The sequence below is a fragment of the Macaca fascicularis genome, chromosome 1, assembly GCF_037993035.2.
Source record: "Macaca fascicularis isolate 582-1 chromosome 1, T2T-MFA8v1.1".
NCBI classification, from domain to species: Eukaryota; Metazoa; Chordata; class Mammalia; order Primates; family Cercopithecidae; genus Macaca; species Macaca fascicularis.
The window spans coordinates 115,360,393-115,381,550 of NC_088375.1; the positions used below are offsets into that span (position 1 = coordinate 115,360,393).

At 39.6% G+C, this 21,158-nt stretch overlaps 1 protein-coding gene across 12 annotated transcripts in view; it reads left to right on the top strand.

Annotated features, from left to right (window-relative positions):
* The window catches only part of WARS2 (tryptophanyl tRNA synthetase 2, mitochondrial), a 113,480-nt gene that overhangs the window by 66,841 nt on the left and 25,481 nt on the right, over positions 1-21,158 (top strand). For 6 of the 12 annotated variants that reach the window (XM_065547095.1, XM_045364677.2, XM_045364691.2 and 3 more), the window contains one exon: positions 712-969. The exons of 1 other annotated variant lie outside the window; for it this stretch is intronic. In XM_065547095.1, coding sequence (XP_065403167.1) covers positions 904-969 — 66 coding nt within the window. In that variant the 5' untranslated portion in view covers positions 712-903. The remainder of the gene's footprint in view (positions 1-711; positions 970-21,158) is intronic. 5 more of the 12 variants (XM_045364685.2, XM_073998013.1, XM_005542170.4 and 2 more) reach the window with 3 other exon arrangements.

Sequence of the window (21,158 nt, forward strand, 5' to 3'; positions counted from 1 at the left end):
TCTGTATCATTCCAAACTGGTCATGATTATGTTACCATGTTATACCTTTACTTGCCTTTTCATAAACAATATCGTCTATCTCCTATTACATCACATTCTCTTGGGGATGCAGATCTTTTCCTTTTTTTTCTTTCTTTCCTTTTGTTTTTTGTTTTTTTGTTTTTTTGTTTTTTTTTTTTGAGATGGGGTCTCGCTCTGTTGCCTAGGCTAAAGTGCAATGGCATGATCTTGGTTCACTGCAGCCTCCACCTCCCGGGTTTAAAATTCTCCCACCTCAGCCTCCCAAGTAGCTGGGATTATAGGCGCACCACCACGCCCAGGTAATTTTTGTATTTTTAGTAGAGACCGGGTTTCACCATGTTGGCCAGGCTGGTTCCAAACTCCTGACCTCAGGTGATCCACCCTCCTTGGCCTCCCAAAGTGCTAGGATTACAGGCATGAGCCACCACACCCAGCTGCAAATCTTTTCTTATGTGTCTTTATATTTGTACACGTTTGAGTGCAAAAACATTTTTAATATCTATTTTTTTTTTGTCCCTAGTAGCACCTAGCATAGTGATTTACAGAGTAGGCCCAAAATAGATGGATGATGATGACTGTCAGATTGTAGTTTACAAAAATATAACTAGCTCCCATAGCTATGATAATATGGGCATAGGATTCATGGGATTCTGCCTCAAAACCAAATATGTTTGTTTTCCTTTGTTCCAGAAAGACAGCAAGAAGCGAATATTTTCTGGCATTCAACCTACAGGAATCCTCCACCTGGGCAATTACCTGGGAGCCATTGAGAACTGGGTGAGGTTACAGGATGAATATGACTCTGTATTATACAGCATTGTTGACCTACACTCCATTACTGTCCCCCAAGACCCAGCTGTCCTTCGGCAGAGCATCCTGGACATGACTGCTGTTCTTCTTGCCTGTGGCATAAACCCGGAAAAAAGCATCCTTTTCCAACAATCTCAGGTCAGCTTCTCAGATTAGAACTGAGAAAACTTTTATTTGCAGATTATTTGAGGAAAAAATGTTGAATGGTTCACACAGCCACTGCTTGTGATTTTTAAAAAGTGTTTGAAGGTGACTTTTTCAAATGTGATTTTTTTTTCAGCTTAATGTTTTACTTGTGTTTATATCATTAACTATCATTATATTGTAAGAGTATTTTTCAGCTTTTCCTCTACTGTATTTGGTAAGTTTATGATGCTTCATATACCAAAGAGTTGTGTTTCATGAGTACTTCTAGCCCTGGAGTTGTTTTGCTATGCTGGGTTGCTTTCAAACTGATTACTTTGTATTGTTGACTAATCTCCTTGTGATCAGGGATAGAAATTAGTGACCAATAGTTTTATGTAATTCCAATGTTGCTTTATTAGATGTTGTATTTGGAAGGTCTGTTGGATAATTCCCACTGTTCATTCTTTGTTTTTGAGAAGATTTGATAGCACAAGTTGGGAAATTGGAAGACAAAGTTTCAGTGTCTTGTGTCTAGGCCAAGAAAGGCTTCATAGTAAAGCCAAAATATTTGACTCATATCTTTACTATGGATGAATCAGTTTATTCTTGGACAGGCAGATAGTCTGGTCTAGAGACAAGGCAATCAAGATACACCCTAGAAAAAGATAAAAATTCTAACTAGATCGTGCCTTCATTATGTATCTGCTTTAACCTTAGGACAAAGCCCAGCCAAGGAATGGTATGTTATACATGCTATGGTATATGTTAACATGCGTGCATATATGTAACCTTCTTTGATTGTACATTTCTATCATTATTTTTATATATGTTTTGTTATACATAAAACTTAATGTAACGATTCTTACAGAGCAGACTGTTAAAAAATATGTGATAAATGAAAAGAGTATAATGATCCCTTGGCATCCAAAGAGTGTTGGTTCCAGGACCACCAAAGCTACCAAAATCTGCAGATGCTCAAGTTCCTTATATAAAATGGAATCATATTTGCATATAACCTACACATATTCTCTCGTATACTTTAAACCATCTCTACATTACTTGTAATAACCTAATACAATATAAATGCTCTGCAAATAGTTGTTATACTGTATTGTTTTTTAATTTGTATTACTTTTCTATTGTGGTATTGTTATTTTTTGATGCCTAAATACACATTAATTTCATATATATATATAAATTTTTTAAATTTTTAGAGATTAGGAGGGTATATGTGCAGTTTTGTCACATGAATATGTTGTGTAGTGGTGAAGTCTGAGCTTTTAGTGTCCCTGTCACCCGAATAGTGAACATTGTACTCAATAGGTGATTTTTCAACCAACATCCTCTTCCCCACTTTTGGAGTCGCTCTGTATGTCCATGTGTACCTATTGTTTAGTTCCCACTTATAAGTGAGAACATGCAGTATTTGTTTTTCTGTTTCTGAATGATTTCACTTAGGGTAATGGCCTCTATTTCATGTTGTCCTCCATGTTGCTGCAAAAGACATGATTTCATTCCTTGTTATGATTGTGTAGTATTCCATAGTGTATATATAGTGGTGGTGTTATTTTTTATTTGTTGTTTTTTCCTAATATTTTCAATCTGCTGTTTGGTTGAGTCCATGGATGCAGAACACACAAATTCAGAGGGCCAACTCTATGTTTAAAAAATAAATGCAGTTATCAACTTTGTTGCCAGCTTGGAGATAATTTGATAAAATAATAGAATCTGATCATTAAAAGGACCATAAAGGCAATTTACTGCAACTCCATTCCTTATAGTTGGTCAGGAAGGCTTTACTTGCACATGACTTTTCAAATTCAGTGTTGGACAAATCCAGTTACTATAAAATACTTGCTTTTATTGACTGAATATCTACCTCCATATAATTTCCATTCGTTCATTTAATTTCTGCTCGGTAAAAAACACAATAAATCAACTCTGCTTCCACACAACTGCTCTTCAAATACTTGGAAAGACATTTATTATGTACCATTTGTATCTTACTCTGTAGGTCCTTACCGTATAGGTCTTTCCTTCTACAAACTAGCTATCCCAAGGTCTCTCGCCTTCTTGGTCATCCTCTTTCAAAAGCACTCTCATCTTCTTTCTGAAAAGAACGTGCCTCAAGCTTCACATCCATTGCCAGCGTTGGAGAGCTGTTCATCAGTAGAGCCACTTTTTGAGTCACCTAATGCATTTTGCAAAGCACATCATCTTCACTTCATCTAAGCTGTTTTTAATACAAGCTGGCTTTTGATCCTTATCAGATACTATTTCTAAAAATTATATTCCCAGCCACAAGTACCTATTTCCATACTTCTTGTGGATGAATGTCTAATCTCCACAAAGTAACCACTTGCCAGATTGCTTTTTAAAATGGTCTTTAATATTAAAGACTTATTTACAACTACATCCTATACTTGCACTTTGAACTCAATCTCTCAGGAATGATTACCATATTATAATTTTTTTCTACTTTGTAAAGGATTTTAGCAGTGACCTTCATAAGCATCTAAAATTTGCAATAATTGAGATATTTTCTTCCATGTGGTACTTTGTTGTTCAAAATAGCAATTGAAAAAGTAACCCACTATATGGGAGACTTTGTAAAGACTTCCCCATAAAGGAGGGACAAAATTCACCTTCTCTTAAAATGGAACCTAATGAGCTCATTGGGTCTAGGTCGGAGAGTGGAAGGGGCAGAGTTGACTGGTGTGTGCCTGTCTTCTCCTTATAGCTTTAATGCAGTTGTAAAGCTGTTTAATAATTCGCCTCTTTGCCATCCCTCACTTCAGCTCCATTGTGGAGAATTTTCATAGTTTGCCAGCAAAATTTAAGGGAGGCACTCATCTTGCCTACATTATACAATTTGTCTCACAAAGGCAATATGAAAAATTTCCTCAGGTGTCTTTGTAACCTAAGATAAACTTGGTTCTTAGCCATTTCATTCTTTGACTCAGGCAACCAACCTTATTACAACTCGATGGATGGATGGATGGATGGATGGATGGATGGATGGATGGATGGATGGGATAGTTTATCAGGCTTTCTTTACCCCTTTTTAAAAAAATGTAATTTAATTTAAAAATGTTTTTAACAATTTATAACAGTAGAGAGAATAATATACTGTACCCCATCTCTTGTTAACATTTTGTTATTTATCTCACTGATGTTACTTTCTTTTCTTTTTTTTTTTTTTCTTTTTTGAAAGAGAGATAGGGTCTTGCTCTGTTGCCCAGCCTGGAGTGCAGTGGTGTGATCATAGCTCACTGCAGCTTCAAACTCCTGGGCTCAACATCCTCCTACATTAGCCTCCTGAGTAACAGCTGAGACTTCAGGTGTATTCCATCATACCTGGCTTTTTTTTTTTTTTTTTTCTTCGAGAAATGGGTCTCACAACGTTGCCCAGGCTGGAATCAAACTCCTGGGCTCAAGTGATCCTCCCAACTTGGCCTTCCAAAGTGTTGGGATTATAGGAATGAGCCACTGTGCCTAGTCGATGTTATTTTCTTTGTTGAAGTATTTCAAAGCAGATACTGCACATCATGGCATTCCAATTCCTAAATATTTTAGCGTGCCACTATAAATCCAGGAAATTTTCTTACATTACCATAATACTGTATGACACCTAACAATGATCATTCCGTATTATCATCTAAAACCCAAATTACCCTGACTCTCCCAAAAATGTATTTTATAGTAGGCTTGTTTGAGTGAAGATCTACCAAGGTTCACATATTATATTTGGTTATGGATCTTAAGTCTCTTTTCTTTATGCCTTTTGATTTGTTCATCACACTTTATTTCCTGTAAAGTTAGTCCTGTGCTTAAAAATAATTAAAACTTTGATTTTTTATGCTTCTACTTTTTTTCTCACCTTTGATGTATTGATCAAGTTTTCTTTTGTTTTCTATAAAGTTAGTTCTTTTGAACTTCAAAATCTTAGTTTTTTAGTTGCTTTCTCTTTACACTAATCTGTGTTAGCTGATGGTTAGTGACTATAAACTACTGTCCCACATAGTTGCTCATCACCATTTTCATTAATTTGAGTAGAAGCTGTGCTTATCTACTGCCCATGGATTACTTAGAAATGACCATTAGACATCAGCTCCATTAGAGTGGCCATAATGCTTCAGTTTGTTCATGGATGCTGATGGAAAGGTCCTCCTCATGCCTTATCTTTACAGCCATGAAGGCATGTATTGGCTTTTGCTTCTTAGAACCATTTTTCAGGTAGAAGTATAAGTGAATAAACCAGTCTTCTGGAAACAGTTATTATCTTAGCCACATGACCCCATTATTTACAGAGTTCTAGTAGGTGAAAAATCATCATGGCGATGACTTAGGTTTTGTAATACAAAAATCAATAATCAATAACTGTCTTTTTTTCTTTTTCATTTTCTTCTTTTTAACAGGCAATGCTAGGAAGAATTTTTTCTTTTTTCTTTATTTTATTTTATTATTATTATTTTTTTTTCCAGATAGAAAACTGAATATGCTTTATAGCCAAGTAGCCAGATCTATTAATTCAGGGTAGGAAAAATGTAAGCATTTTATCTTTGCATGACAAAAAGAATCTGAGATAGAGCACATAAAAGCTAAAGCCCAGGATAAATTATTCAAAATATAAGAAAGATACAAGGAAAATTAATAGATGCCTTGAACAGAATAAGAGTGCTAAAGGTATATGACCCACCACACAGAAGGTTTCTTGAGGGGTGTCTGTAGCAACAGTAGTAATAGCACTGGCTGAAAGACATTTAGGTCTTCACCAATATCTGTTTGAGTAGGAAGCAGGGATGTGAAGGTGACAAAACTGGAAAGGTTCTGTTCTTTAAAACTCCCTATGAAGGAAAGAGATTCAGCAATCCTGGTCAGTTCTCAATATCTCTAGAGAAAGTGCCTCTGTTAAGTCATCCAAAGGGGTAAGGTGAGGTAATGCACATGATCTGTCAATTCATCAATATCATCACTTCAGTAGTGGCTCAGGGATCCCAATGGTAGATTTCTGACTGGATTCCTGGAATTCTTTTTTTTTTTTTTTTTTTTTTTTTTTTTGGAGACAACGTAGGTTTTGGAGACCAGGCTGGTCTCCAACTCCTGGGCTGAAGCAAGTCTTCTCCTGCCTCAGCCTCCAAAAGTGTTGGGATTACAGACATGAGCCACTGTGCTCAGCTAGGTTCCTGGGATTCTTCGTAATCTCTCTTTCACATTTTTTGATTTCTTTTTTTTTTTTTTTTAATTAATTTATTATTATTATACTTTAAGTTGTAGGGTACATGTGCATAACGTGCAGGTTTGTTACATATGTATACTTGTGCCATGTTGGTGTGCTGCACCCATCAACTCGTCATTTACATCAGGTATAACTCCCAATGCAATCCCTCCCCCCTCCCCCCTCCCCATGATAGGCCTCTCTGTGTGTGATGTTCCCCTTCCTGAGTCCAAGTGATCTCATTGTTCAGTTCCCACCTATGAGTGAGAACATGCGGTGTTTGGTTTTCTGTTCTTGTGATAGTTTGCTAAGAATGATGGTTTCCAGCTGCATCCATGTCCCTACAAAGGACACAAACTCATCCTTTTTGATGGCTGCATAGTATTCCATGGTGTATATGTGCCACATTTTCTTAATCCAATCTGTCACTGATGGACATTTGGGTTGATTCCAAGTCTTTGCTATTGTGAATAGTGCTGCAATAAACATACGTGTGCGTGTGTCTTTATAGCAGCATAATTTATAATCCTTTGGGTATATACCCAGTAATGGGATGGCTGGGTCATATGGTACATCTAGTTCTAGATCCTTGAGGAATCGCCATACTGTTTTCCATAATGGTTGAACTAGTTTACAATCCCACCAACAGTGTAAAAGTGTTCCTATTTCTCCACATCGTCTCCAGCACCTGTTGTTTCCTGACTTTTTAATGATCGCCATTCTAACTGGTGTGAGATGGTATCTCATTGTGGTTTTGATTTGCATTCCTCTGATGGCCAGTGATGACGAGCATTTTTTCATGTGTCTCTTGGCTGTATGCATGTCTTCTTTTGAGAAATGTCTGTTCATATCCTTTGCCCACTTTTTGATGGGGTTGTTTGTTTTTTTCTTGTAAATTTGTTTGAGTTCTTTGTAGGTTCTGGATATTAGCCCTTTGTCAGATGAGTAGATTGCAAAAATTTTCTCCCATTCTGTAGGTTGCCTGTTCACTCTGATGGTAGTTTCTTTTGCTGTGCAGAAGCTCTTTAGTTTAATGAGATCCCATTTGTCAATTTTGGCTTTTGCTGCCGTTGCTTTTGGTGTTTTAGACATGAAGTCTTTGCCCATGCCTATGTCCTGAATGGTACTACCTAGGTTTTCCTCTAGGATTTTTATGGTATTAGGTCTAACATTTAAGTCTCTAATCCATCTTGAATTAATTTTCGTATAAGGAGTAAGGAAAGGATCCAGTTTCAGCTTTCTACTTATGGCTAGCCAATTTTCCCAGCACCATTTATTAAATAGGGAATCCTTTCCCCATTTCTTGTTTCTCTCAGGTTTGTCAAAGATCAGATGGCTGTAGATGTGTGGTATTATTTCTGAGGACTCTGTTCTGTTCCATTGGTCTATATCTCTGTTTTGGTACCAGTACCATGCTGTTTTGGTTACTGTAGCCTTGTAGTATAGTTTGAAGTCAGGTAGCGTGATGCCTCCAGCTTTGTTCTTTTGACTTAGGATTGTCTTGGAGATGCGGGCTCTTTTTTGGTTCCATATGAACTTCAAAGCAGTTTTTTCCAATTCTGTGAAGAAAGTCATTGGTAGCTTGATGGGGATGGCATTGAATCTATAAATTACCTTGGGCAGTATGGCCATTTTCACGATATTGATTCTTCCTATCCATGAACATGGTATATTCTTCCATTTGTTTGTGTCCTCTTTGATTTCACTGAGCAGTGGTTTGTAGTTCTCCTTGAAGAGGTCCTTTATATCCCTTGTCAGTTGGATTCCTAGGTATTTTATTCTCTTTGAAGCAATTGTGAATGGAAGTTCATTCCTGATTTGGCTCTCTGTTTGTCTGTTACTGGTGTATAAGAATGCTTGTGATTTTTGTACATTAATTTTGTATCCTGAGACTTTGCTGAAGTTGCTTATCAGCTTAAGGAGATTTTGGGCTGAGAGGATGGGGTTTTCTAAATATACAATCATGTCATCTGCAAACAGGGACAGTTTGACTTCTTTTTTTCCTAACTGAATACCCTTGATTTCTTTCTCTTGCCTAATTGCCCTAGCCAGAACTTCCAACACTATGTTGAATAGGAGTGGTGAGAGAGGGCATCCCTGTCTTGTGCCAGTTTTCAAAGGGAATTTTTCCAGTTTTTGCCCATTCAGTATGATATTGGCTGTGGGTTTGTCATAAATAGCTCTTATTATTTTGAGGTACGTTCCATCAATACCGAATTTATTGAGCGTTTTTAGCATGAAGGGCTGTTGAATTTTGTCAAAAGCCTTTTCTGCATCTATTGAGATAATCATGTGGTTCTTGTCTTTGGTTCTGTTTATATGCTGGATTATGTTTATTGATTTGCGAATGTTGAACCAGCCTTGCATCCCAGGGATGAAGCCCACTTGATCATGGTGGATAAGCTTTTTGATGTGTTGCTGAATCCGGTTTGCCAGTATTTTATTGAGGATTTTTGCATCGATGTTCATCAGGGATATTGGTCTAAAATTCTCTTTTTTTGTTGTGTCTCTGCCAGGCTTTGGTATCAGGATGATGTTGGCCTCATAAAATGAGTTAGGGAGGATTCCCTCTTTTTCTATTGATTGGAATAGTTTCAGAAGGAATGGTACCAACTCCTCCTTGTACCTCTGGTAGAATTCAGCTGTGAATCCATCTGGTCCTGGACTTTTTTTGGTTGGTAGGCTATTAATTATTGCCTCAATTTCAGAGCCTGCTATTGGTCTATTCAGGGATTCAACTTCTTCCTGGTTTAGTCTTGGAAGAGTGTAAGTGTCCAGGAAATTATCCATTTCTTCTAGATTTTCCAGTTTATTTGCATAGAGTTGTTTATAGTATTCTCTGACGGTAGTTTGTATTTCTGTGGGGTCGGTGGTGATATCCCCTTTATCATTTTTAATTGCGTCGATTTGATTCTTCTCTCTTTTCTTCTTTATTAGTCTTGCTAGTGGTCTGTCAATTTTGTTGATCTTTTCAAAAAACCAACTCCTGGATTCATTGATTTTTTGGAGAGTTTTTTGTGTCTGTATCTCCTTCAGTTCTGCTCTGATCTTAGTTATTTCTAGCCTTCTGCTAGCTTTCGAATGTGTTTGCTCTTGCTTCTCTAGTTCTTTTAATTGTGATGTTAGAGTGTCAATTTTAGATCTTTCCTGTTTTCTCTTGTGGGCATTTAGTGCTATAAATTTCCCTCTACACACTGCTTTAAATGTGTCCCAGAGATTCTGGTATGTTGTATCTTTGTTCTCATTGGTTTCAAAGAACATCTTTATTTCTGCCTTCATTTCGTTATGTACCCAGTAGTCATTCAGGAGCAGGTTGTTCAGCTTCCATGTAGTTGAGCGGTTTTGATTGAGTTTCTTAGTCCTGAGTTCTAGTTTGATTGCACTGTGGTCTGAGAGACAGTTTGTTATAATTTCTGTTCTTGTACATTTGCTGAGGAGTGCTTTACTTCCAATTACGTGGTCAATTTTGGAGTAAGTACGATGTGGTGCTGAGAAGAATGTATATTCTGTTGATTTGGGGTGGAGAGTTCTATAGATGTCTATTAGGTCTGCTTGCTGCAGAGATGAGTTCAATTCCTGGATATCCTTGTTAACTTTCTGTCTCGTTGATCTGTCTAATGTTGACAGTGGAGTGTTGAAGTCTCCCATTATTATTGTATGGGAGTCTAAGTCTCTTTGTAAGTCTCTAAGGACTTGCTTTATGAATCTGGGTGCTCCTGTATTGGGTGCATATATATTTAGGATAGTTAGCTCTTCCTGTTGAATTGATCCCTTTACCATTATGTAATGGCCTTCTTTGTCTCTTTTGATCTTTGATGGTTTAAAATCTGTTTTATCAGAGACTAGTATTGCAACCCCCGCTTTTTTTTGTTCTCCATTTGCTTGGTAAATCTTCCTCCATCCCTTTATTTTGAGCCTATGTATGTCTCTGCTTCTGAGATGGGTCTCCTGAATACAGCAGACTGATGGGTCTTGACTCTTTATCCAGTTTGCCAGTCTGTGTCTTTTAATTGGAGCATTTAGTCCATTTACATTTAAGGTTAAGATTGTTATGTGTGAACTTGATCCTGCCATTACGATATTAACTGGTTATTTTGCTCGTTAGTTGGTGCAGTTTCTTCCTAGCCTCGATGGTCTTTACATTTTGGCATGTTTTTGCAATGGCTGGTACAGGTTGTTCCTTTCCATGTTTAGTGCTTCCTTCAGGGTCTCTTGTAAGGCAGGCCTAGTGGTGACAAAATCTCTAAGCATTTGCTTATCTGTAAAGGATTTTATTTCTCCTTCACTTATGAAACTTAGTTTGGCTGGATATGAAATTCTGGGTTTAAAATTCTTTTCTTTAAGAATGTTGAATATTGGCCCCCACTCTCTTCTGGCTTGGAGAGTTTCTGCCGAGAGATCTGCTGTTAGTCTGATGGGCTTCCCTTTGTGGGTAACCCGACCTTTCTCTCTGGCTGCCCTTAAGATTTTTTCCTTCATTTCAACTTTGGTGAATCTGGCAATTATGTGTCTTGGAGTTGCTCCTCTCGAGGAGTATCTTTGTGGCGTTCTCTGTATTTCCTGGATTTGAATGTTGGCCTGCCCTACTAGGTTGGGGAAGTTCTCCTGGATGATATCCTGAAGAGTGTTTTCCAACTTGGTTCCATTTTCCCCCTCACTTTCAGGCACCCCAATCAGACGTAGATTTGGTCTCTTTACATAATCCCATACTTCTTGCAGGCTTTGTTCATTTCTTTTTCTTCTTTTTTCTTTTGGTTTCTCTTCTCGCTTCATTTCATTCATTTGATCCTCAATCGCAGATACTCTTTCTTCCAGTTGATCGAGTCGGTTACTGAAGCTTGTGCATTTGTCACGTATTTCTCGTGTCATGGTTTTCATCTCTTTCATTTCGTTTATGACCTTCTCTGCATTAATTACTCTAGCCATCAATTCTTCCACTTTTTTTTCAAGATTTTTAGTTTCTTTGCGCTGGGTACGTAATTCCTCCTTTAGCTCTGAGAAATTTGATGGACTGAAGCCTTCTTCTCTCATCTCGTCAAAGTCATTCTCCGTCCAGCTTTGATCCATTGCTGGCGATGAGCTGCGCTCCTTTGCCGGGGGAGATGCGCTCTTATTTTTTGAATTTCCAGCTTTTCTGCCCTGCTTTTTCCCCATCTTTATGGTTTTATCTGCCTCTGGTCTTTGATGATGGTGATGTACTGATGGGGTTTTGGTGTAGGTGTCCTTCCTGTTTGATAGTTTTCCTTCTAACAGTCAGGACCCTCAGCTGTAGGTCTGTTGGAGATTGCTTGAGGTCCACTCCAGACCCTGTTTGCCTGGGTATCAGCAGCAGAGGCTGCAGAAGATAGAATATTTCTGAACAGTGAGTGTACTTGTCTGATTCTTGCTTTGGAAGCTTCCTCTCAGGGGTATACTCCACCCTGTGAGGTGTGGGGTGTCAGACTGCCCCTAGTGGGGGATGTCTCCCAGTTAGGCTACTCAGAGGTCAGGGACCCACTTGAGCAGGCAGTCTGTCCCTTCTCAGATCTCAACCTCCGTGTTGGGAGATCCACTGCTCTCTTCAAAGCTGTCAGACAGAGTCATTTGCATCTGCAGAGGTTTCGGCTGCGTTTGTTATTGCCCTGTCCCCAGAGGTGGAGTCTACAGAGACAGGCAGGTTTCCTTGAGCTGCTGTGAGCTCCACCCAGTTCGAGCTTCCCAGCAGCTTTGTTTACCTACTTAAGCCTCAGCAATGGCGGGCGCCCCTACCCCAGCCTGGCTGCTGCCTTGCCGGTAGATCACAGACTGCTGTGCTAGCAATGAGGGAGGCTCCTTGGGTGTGGGACCCTCCCGGCCAGGTGTGGGATATGATCTCCTGGTATGCCTGTTTGCTTAAAGCACAGTATTGGGGTGGGAGTTACCTGATTTTCCAGGTGTTGTGTGTCTCAGTTCCCCTGGCTAGGAAAAGGGATTCCCTTCCCCCTTGCGCTTCCCAGGTGAGGCAATGCCTCGCCCTGCTTCAGCTCTCGCTGGTCGGGCTGCAGCAGCTGACCAGCACCGATCGTCCGGCACTCCCCAGTGAGATGAACCCAGTACCTCAGTTGAAAATGCAGAAATCACCGGTCTTCTGTGTCGCTCGCGCTGGGAGTTGGAGACTGGAGCTGTTCCTATTCGGCCATCTTGCTCCGCCCCCCTTTTCTTTATTTTAAATTGACAAATAAAAATTGCATATATTTATGGTGTACAACATGATGCTTTGAAAGATGTATACATTGCAAAATGGCAAAATCAAGGTATATAACATATCTATTACCTCACATACCTATCTTTAAGTGATTTTCAGATATACAATACGTTATTATTAACTATGGTCACCATGTTGTACCAGAGATCTCTTGAACTTATTCCTCTTGTCTAACTGAAATTTTGTGTCCTTTGACCAACATCTTCCCATTTCCTCTTGCCCCATTCTACTCTGCTTCTATGAGCTCGATTTTTTTAGATTTCACATATCAGTGAGCTTATGCAGTGTTTGTCTTTCTGTGCCTGGCTTATTTCACTTAACAAAATGCCCTCTGGGTTCATCCATGTTGTCATAACTGACAGGATTTCCTTTTTTAAGGCTGAATAGTATTCCATTGTGTGTATATACTGTATTTTCTTTTTCGGTTCATCTGTTGATGGACACTTAGGTTGATTCCATATTTTGGCTATTATGAATAGTGCTGCAATAAACATGAGAGTACAGATGTCTCTTTGACATACTGATTTTCTTTCCTTTGTATATATACCCATTAGAGGGATTGCTGATTTATATGGTAGTTCTGTTTTTAATTTTTTTGAGGAACCACCAAACTGTTTTCCATAATGGCTGTACTAACTTTCTCACCAACAGTGTGCATGGGTTCCCTTTTTGCCACATCTTTGCCAACACTTGTTATCTTGTTTTTTGTTTGTTTGTTTGTTTTTTTGAGACGGAATCTCGTTTTGTCAGTGGCACGATCTCGGCTCACTACAACCTCTGCCTCCTGGGTTCAAGCAGTTCTCCTGCCTCAGCCTCCCAAATAGTTGGGATTACAGGCACCTGCCACCAAGCTCGGCTAATTTTTGTATTTTTAGTAGAGACAGGGTTTCACCATTTGGCCAGGCTGGTCTCAAACTCCTGACCTCAAGTGATGTGCCCACTTTAGCCTCCCAAAGCACTGGGATTATAGGCATGAGCCACCACACCTGGCTTGTTATCTTTTTAATAATAGTCATTCTAACAAGTGTGAGGTGATCAATCTGTGTAGTCTCCAATAGAGGGGCTGCTGAAAAGAAAATAATCATATTTTCAGATCTATTTTTAAAAAACATGCTTATTAGGAGACTATTTATTTACGATAGTGTCTCACTCTCTCACCCAGGTTGGAGTGCAGTGGTGGAGTGATAGCTCACTGCATCCCCAAACTCCTGGGCTCCTCAAGCAGTCCTCTTGTCACAGCCTCCCAAAGTGCTGGGAGTACAGGTGTGAGCCACTGTGCCTGGCCAGAAAACTATTTTTAAATGTGTAAGGCTGGCTGGACATGGTGGCTCACACCTGTAATACCAGCACTTTGGGAGGCTGAGGCAGGTAGATCACTTGAGGTCAGGAGCTCCAGATCAGCCTGGGTAACAAGGCAAAACCCTGTCTCTACAAAGAATACAAAAATTAGCCAGGCGTGGCATCGCATGCCTGTGCTCCCAGCTACTCAGGAGGGAGGCTGAGGCAGGAGAATTGCGTGAACCCAGGAGGCAGAGGTGGAAGTGAGCGGAGATCATGCCACTGCCCTCCAGCCTGGGCGACAGAGCAAGAACTTGTCTCAAAAAAGAAAACCACAATGTGTTAGTTTACCAAGCCATTTCATGTATATGACTTCTCTCTTAATCATCAAAACAGTCACAGGAATTAGATATTACTGTTATCTTTCACTAATGAATAAATTAAGGCATGAAGAGATTAAGTAAATTGCAAATGTACTTAAAATGATCTTTGAGGCCGGGCGCGGTGGCTCAAGCCTGTAATCCCAGCACTTTAGGAGGCCGAGACGGGCGGATCACGAGGTCAGGAGATCAAGACCATCCTGGCTAACAAGGTGAAACCCCGTCTCTACTAAAAAATACAAAAAACTAGCCGGGCGAGGTGGCGGGCGCCTGTAGTCCCAGCTACTCGGGAGGCTGAGGCAGGAGAATGGCGTAAACCCGGGAGGCGGAGCTTGCAGTGAGCTGAGATCCGGCCACTGCACTCCAGCCTGGGCGACAGAGCAAGACTCCGTCTCAAAAAAAAAAAAAAAAAAAAAAAAAAAAAAAAAAAAAAGATCTTTGAGCAGTATCTGGTACTTAGTAAATACTCAGCATATAGAACTTTTTCATTAGCTGCCTAAGGTCACCCAGCTCGTAGGTGGCAAAGCCAGGGCTTTTACAGTTTTCCCCTAAAGCACCACTTATGGAAGATGTACTCATGAGGCGGGAATCGTGTTCTGCCCCCTGCCTACGCACCCTACTCCAGCCCTCATGTCTCTGCCTCTGGAGATGCTGGTAGAGGGGAAGTGGGGAGTTGGAGCTGACCTCAAGGCCCTCATTATTTCTTACCTGAACAATTAAATTACCCTTTCACTCCTGCCCTAGCTTTATGGTTTGGCAGTTCATTCCCCACCAGGCAGCCATAGTCACCTTTCTACTAAAAATACATCAGCATCTCTCTCCTGCCCTCAGGTAAAAATCTAAACCCAGCTTAGCTAGAAATCCCTTAAAAAATGAAGCCCCAGAGTACACTAGACCAGGGTTTCTTCTACTACCCCACTAAGTTATGCAGACCTTTTGTTATCAGTTTATTTTGTGTTTGGATGATCTGATTAACTTCTACCAATGACCCTTTAAAGCTGAAGCCAAAATACTTTCTTCTGGTTTAATTTTGAGAAGATTTGATAAATCAGTCCTTAACTTACAAAACAGATAAATTAGATATTATTTATCTACATTTTTAAAAGGCTTTTTGCTAGTTCCTTTATACTGGTAGGTTTATAGTGTACTTAAGTATTTAATTGATCATTAAATATGTAACAGAAAGGATAAGAATTTAGAAAACAATTTTATTTAATGTTTTGGGAGCCAATTCCAGTTACATTAGTTATACCCGCCTCCCCATCACACAATTATTTACAAGTAAAATTAAGAAGTTTTGAAATTATGAGTTAGAGAAAAGTATTATTTTATGATGTGCTTTCTTCAGCTATATTCATTGTGTTAAGCCAATTACTTACAGCTAAATTATAAAGGCTATTTTTCTGTGTGCTATTGTTGAACATCAGAAAAAGTTCTAATAATGGCTTGAAATAGGGAAAGGATTTAGCTATGTTACAATGTTGACTTTTACCAGTAATTTTCATCTCCAATCCTTTGCATTCTTTCCCAGCAGTCTGACTGGAACAATTCAGACTTACTGAAGATTTTTCTCATTATTTTCTTTTTCTTTCTCTCCCACTGGCCTCTAGTCATGTGCTTCCCCTAAAATATGTTCACCATATGTGCAGAATTTTATAGACCCTCTCTGCTCAAAGGTGTGTGTGTGTGTGTGTGTGTGTGTGTGTGTGACAGAGAGACAGAGAGAGAGACACGTCGTGGGAAGGGGATCATGCCTATGTGTGTGTTTGGCAGAGGTTTCCATCCCTACGCCAGAGTCAATGGTCTTTTATTTCTAGCAAACCAGCAGGCCTGAGTGTAGATCCAATCTGAGTCCTGTGGTACAGGCCTCTACATCGTTCACTGTTACTCTGCAGATGGAAGATAAAAGTAGAGGACCTAGCTCTAGGCACTGGATTTCTGCCAAGGCAAGGAGAAAAGGACAGTTGGGGCCACCAGATAATTGTGTTATGAGGGTCCAAAGAGACGAAGGAAAAGTGAGGGAGGAGAGGGGGATTTGCATCTCTGGAATGTGGGCTCATTCTTTAATTAGAGTTATGTTGTTTCCCAAGAAACAAAAATCAATAATGATAAAAGAAGAGAGACGATAGAGGAATTGGTTTCTGAATGATGGCCAAAGTAACTGACTACATAAATCTTGGCTTACTGTACATAAATAAAAGTTATACCTCACCAATTGTCCCTTGTCTTAGAGGTATAAAACCAAGGCCTTAAACTGGACAGAGAGTCTCGTGCTTCCCTTTATTCTGGTAATTTAGGAAACATATTTGAGTGTATTTATATTTGTTAAACTCTCAAAGTTGTTTGCTGCCAACATCAGGTGCTCTTTCAGCTCACAATGGAAAGGGAGCAAGTGTCTGCATAGATTCGTGGACTTGGAGAATATATTTGTAAAATTGGCATCACCTCCAAAGTTCCTAGGGGGAGATAAGAATCTAAATGGCCCATGGTATAAATAATAAGTTTGGAAAACTATTATATAATCAGACTCTGCATGTATTTCCTTCTCCACAGTTTCCAATAATACCACTTCCTTGCCTGGATCTATACTCCTCTGTGACATGATGAACAAGTTGCAGTACTTGTGTTACTTCTGTGCCGGACATAGGAACAGGTGATAGGTTAATTACACCTTCAAGAAGAGTTCTTTTCTTGCTGTCAAAACAATAGTGGAAAAAAAAAAATACAGGCTTTGAAGCCAGATATACTCAGCTTGAATCTTACTGTCACTTCTTTTTGGTTGTGAGACTATGGGCAAGTGGCTCAAGCTCTCTGAACCCCATTTTTAATGTCTATAATAGCAATTTAAATAAGATAATATATTTTGTCTAGCAAATGTTAACTTTCTATCACCCTCCTCCACTATACACAATGCTCCCACCCTAGGCTCCTTGATACTGAGAAGGATTTATATAAGGGTAGAGTGGGATTAGAAGATGGAGATAAAGTTAATGACAATGCCTCTTTTTATCTTCAATAATAAAGTATTTTCAGAAGAGTTTGTTGTCTAAGGTTTTTTGAGGACTTTTTAAGAAATATTTCAAACATTCATAAAAGTATGAAGATGAATGGCTGCCTTTTGAATTGCTTACCTTTTGGCATACTTGCTTCATGTGGTTTTTGTTTTTTACACATTAAACATTACAAGTATAATAGAAACTTTTCTGCTTAGCTCTAATGCCGTTTTCCTCTGTGCCTTCCCAGAGGTATTATATTGATTTGATATTCATGATTCCCACAAATGTGTTTCTATTTGTTGCATATAATATAGCCATTAACAATCTATATTATTTGTTTTGCATATTTTAAAACTATGTGAATGGCATCATGCTGCCCATATCCTCTTGCATCTATTTTTTGTGTACAGTGTTACATGCTTGGGATTTATTTAGTTTGACTGCTGTATAGTATTCCATTGTCTGCCTCCTTCACAGTTTATCGATTTTCCTGGCAAAGGATATTTGGATTTTCTTTCCAGCTTTTTGTTACTGCAAACAGTACTACAGAGGGCATACTTTTATCTGCCTTTTGTGCACATGTGAAAGACTTTTCTCTATTTTTTTTATATTGATCTACAGACTCCTCACAATCGCAATGAAAATTTCAACATATATTTTTATATAAACTGACACACTGAATCTGAAATGTATAAGACCATGCAAAGTACTTAGAATACTCAAAACAACTTTGAAAAAGAAAACACAACTAGAGGACTTATACTGCCTTTTGAAGCTTACTATACAGCTATAATAATTGAGAGTGTGGTATGGACATAAGAATAGACTTACAGGTCACTGAAAAGAAATAGGGAATCAAGAAGTAGACCCACATATATATGGTCAAATATTTTCAATGAAGGGTTCAAAGCAGTTCAGTGGGGAAAAGATAGTTTTTCAGCAAAGGACGTTAGGTCTCCAACTAGATGTCCATGTGAGGGAGAACATGAACCTTGACTCTCAGCTCATAGCATTCGCAAAAAAGATCAACTTAAAACCACCATAGATTTAAATGTAAAATCTAAAGCTATGAAACTTCTGAAAGAAAATATGGGGAAAATTTTCCAGGCCTTGAGAATAGGCCAAGATTTCTTAATAGTACACAAAATCACTTAATATAAGAGAAACTATTGATAACATTTAGTTTCATCAAAAGATAAAGCCTCTGTTCTTCAAAAACGCCATTAAGAAAATGAAAAGGTAACCCATAAAGTGGGAGCAAATATTCACAGTACATATATCTGGCAAGGCTTTTATCCAGCTGTATAAAAAACTCTTATCTCAGTAATAAGGAGAGAAACTAATTTTTTTTCTTTTTTCTTTTTTTTTTCTGAGATGGAGTCTTGCTCTGCATCCAGGCTGGAGAACAGTGGCGGGATTTCGGCTCACTGAAACCTCCGCCTCCCGAGTTCAAACAATCCTCCTGCCTCGGCCTCCAGAGTAACTGGGGTTACAGGCGCCCACAACCATGCCTGGCTAATTTTTTTATTGTTAGTAGAGATAGGGTTTCACCATGTTGACCAGGCTGGTCTTGAACTTCTGACCTCAAGTGATCCTCCTGCCTCAGCCTCCCAAACTGCTGGGATTACAGGCATGAGGCACCGTGCCCAGCCATGCTAATATTTTAAATATTCACTATATTTGAGTAGACATTTCACAAACAAAGATAACAAATGGGGCCAGGCACAGTGGCTCACGCCTGTAATCCCAGCACTTTGGGAGGCCGAGGCAGGTGGATCATGAGGTCAGGAGTTCAAGACCAGCCTGACCAATATGGTGAAACCATGTCTCTACTAAAAACACAAAATTTAACCGGACTTGGTGGTGCACACTGTAGTCCCAGCTACTCGGGAGGCTGAGGCAGGAGAATCACTTGAACCCAGGAGGCGGAGGTTTCAGTTAGCCGAGATCGTGCCACTGACTCCAGCCTGGGTGACAGTGCAAGACTCCATCTCAAAAATAATAATAATAATAGTAACAAATGGCTAATAAGCACATGAAAAGTTCAACATCATAGTCATCAGAAAAAAAACCATAGTAAGATACCAGTTCACCCACTTGGATGACCAAACTTAAAAATACTGTTAATCCTATGCTTTGTTAAAGTATGCTGAGAAACTGGGATTTTACATTGCTAATAACATTGCTAGTACCACTATATTTTACATTGCTAGTAACACTATAAAATGATAAATCTACCTTAGAGAACAGTTTGTCAAAGTTAAACGTATACTTACCACATGACCCAGCAATTCTACTCCTAGGTATTTACCCAAAAGACTTTACCAATAATCTACAAAAAGACTTGTACAAAACATGCTGAGTATTAAAGCCAAGCATAAGGGTTTATGTTATATAATTTCATTTAAGTGATATAGAATAAGCCAAACCAATCCACAGTAACAAAGCTGATCAGTGGTTTCCAAGAGCAAAGGGTACAAAGGGACATGAGAGATCTTTTTCGGGGGAATTGAAAATTTTCTGTATCTTGATTGGTGTGTTGGTTACACATGTGTATAGATTTGTCAGAATTCATTGAACTGAACAGCTAAAACGAGTGCATCTTATTGTTTATAAAGTATGCCTCACTAGGCTTGATTTACTATATATAAATATATATATTTAGTCTATATATAATATATATATAGTCTATAGTCTAAGTCTACAAATATATAGACTATATATATGGACTAAATATATACTAAAAATATATAAGGTTTAAATGAATAGGCTCGTAGGATGTTGTTATATGAACCAAAAGAAAGAAGGAAAGCCCATGGAACTGTGTAGTGTAGGGAACACTGCAGGTAGTTTAGTGCAGCTAAAAAATTGGTATGAGCGAGCCGTGGTGGCTCATGCCTGTAATCCCAGCACTTTGGGAGGCCAAGGCAGGCAGATCACTTGAGCTCAGGAGTTCAAGACCAGCCTGGGCTACATGGCAAAACCCTGTCTGTATTAAAATTACAAAAAAAAAAAAAACTTAACCAGGCGTGGTGGCAATTGCCTATAATCCCAGCTACTTGGTGGGGCTGAGGCAGGAGAATCGCTTGAGCCTGGGAGGTCCAGGCTGCAGTGAGCCGAGGTCACACCACTGCACTCCAGCCTGGGCAACAGAGAAACAGAGAGACAGAGACCCGTCTCAAAAAAAAAAAAAAAAAAAAAAAAAAAAAAAAAGTTACACTATGAGATTTTCATCTGATCTTTGAATCATGGATTCACAATGCAGCCAAGAAACAGCCTGCTCAGAGGTTTATTCCGCAAACTAATTATTTGATTTGTTGATGTATCATGTTCCCTATACCGATAGTTCCTTTGTTTTAGTTATCAACTGCTTTTCTTTAATCCCCCAAAATTCTCCTCCAATCCATAACTGTCAGCTATTTCCTTTCAGATTTTCTTTCTCCTTTCAGATTTTCCTTCCTTCCTTCCTTCCTTCCTTCCTTCTTTCCTTTCTTCCTTCCTTCCTCCCTCCCTCCCTCCCCCGCCTCCTCCTCCTCCTTCTTCTTCTCCCTTTCTCCCTCTCTCCCTCTCTCCCTCCCTCCCTCCCTCCCTCCCTCCCTTCCTCCCTCCCTTCCTCCCTCCCTTCCTCCCTCCCTCCCTTCCTCCCTTCCTCCCTTCCTCCCTTCTTCCCTCCCTCCCTTCCTCCCTTCCTCCCTTCCTCCCTTCTTCCCTCCCTTCCTTCCTTCCCTCCTTCCTTCCTTCCTTCCTTCCTTCCTTCCTTCCTTCCTTCCTTCTTTCCTTTCTTCCTTCCTTCCTCCCTCCCTCCCTCCCCCGCCTCCTCCTCCTCCTCCTTCTTCTTCTCCCTTTCTCCCTTTCTCCCTCTCTCCCTCCCTCCCTCCCTCCCTTCCTCCCTTCTTCCCTTCCTTCCTTCCTTCCTTCCTTCCTTCCTTCCTTCCTTCCTTCCTTCCTTCCTTCCTTCCTTCCTTCCTTCCTTCCTTCCTTCCTGTTTTTCTTGCCTTTCTTGCCTTTCTTCTCTGTTTTTTTTTTGGGGGGGGGAGAGGGGAACAGAATCTCCCTCTATTGCCGAGGCTGGACTACAGTGGCATGATCTCGACTCACTACGACCT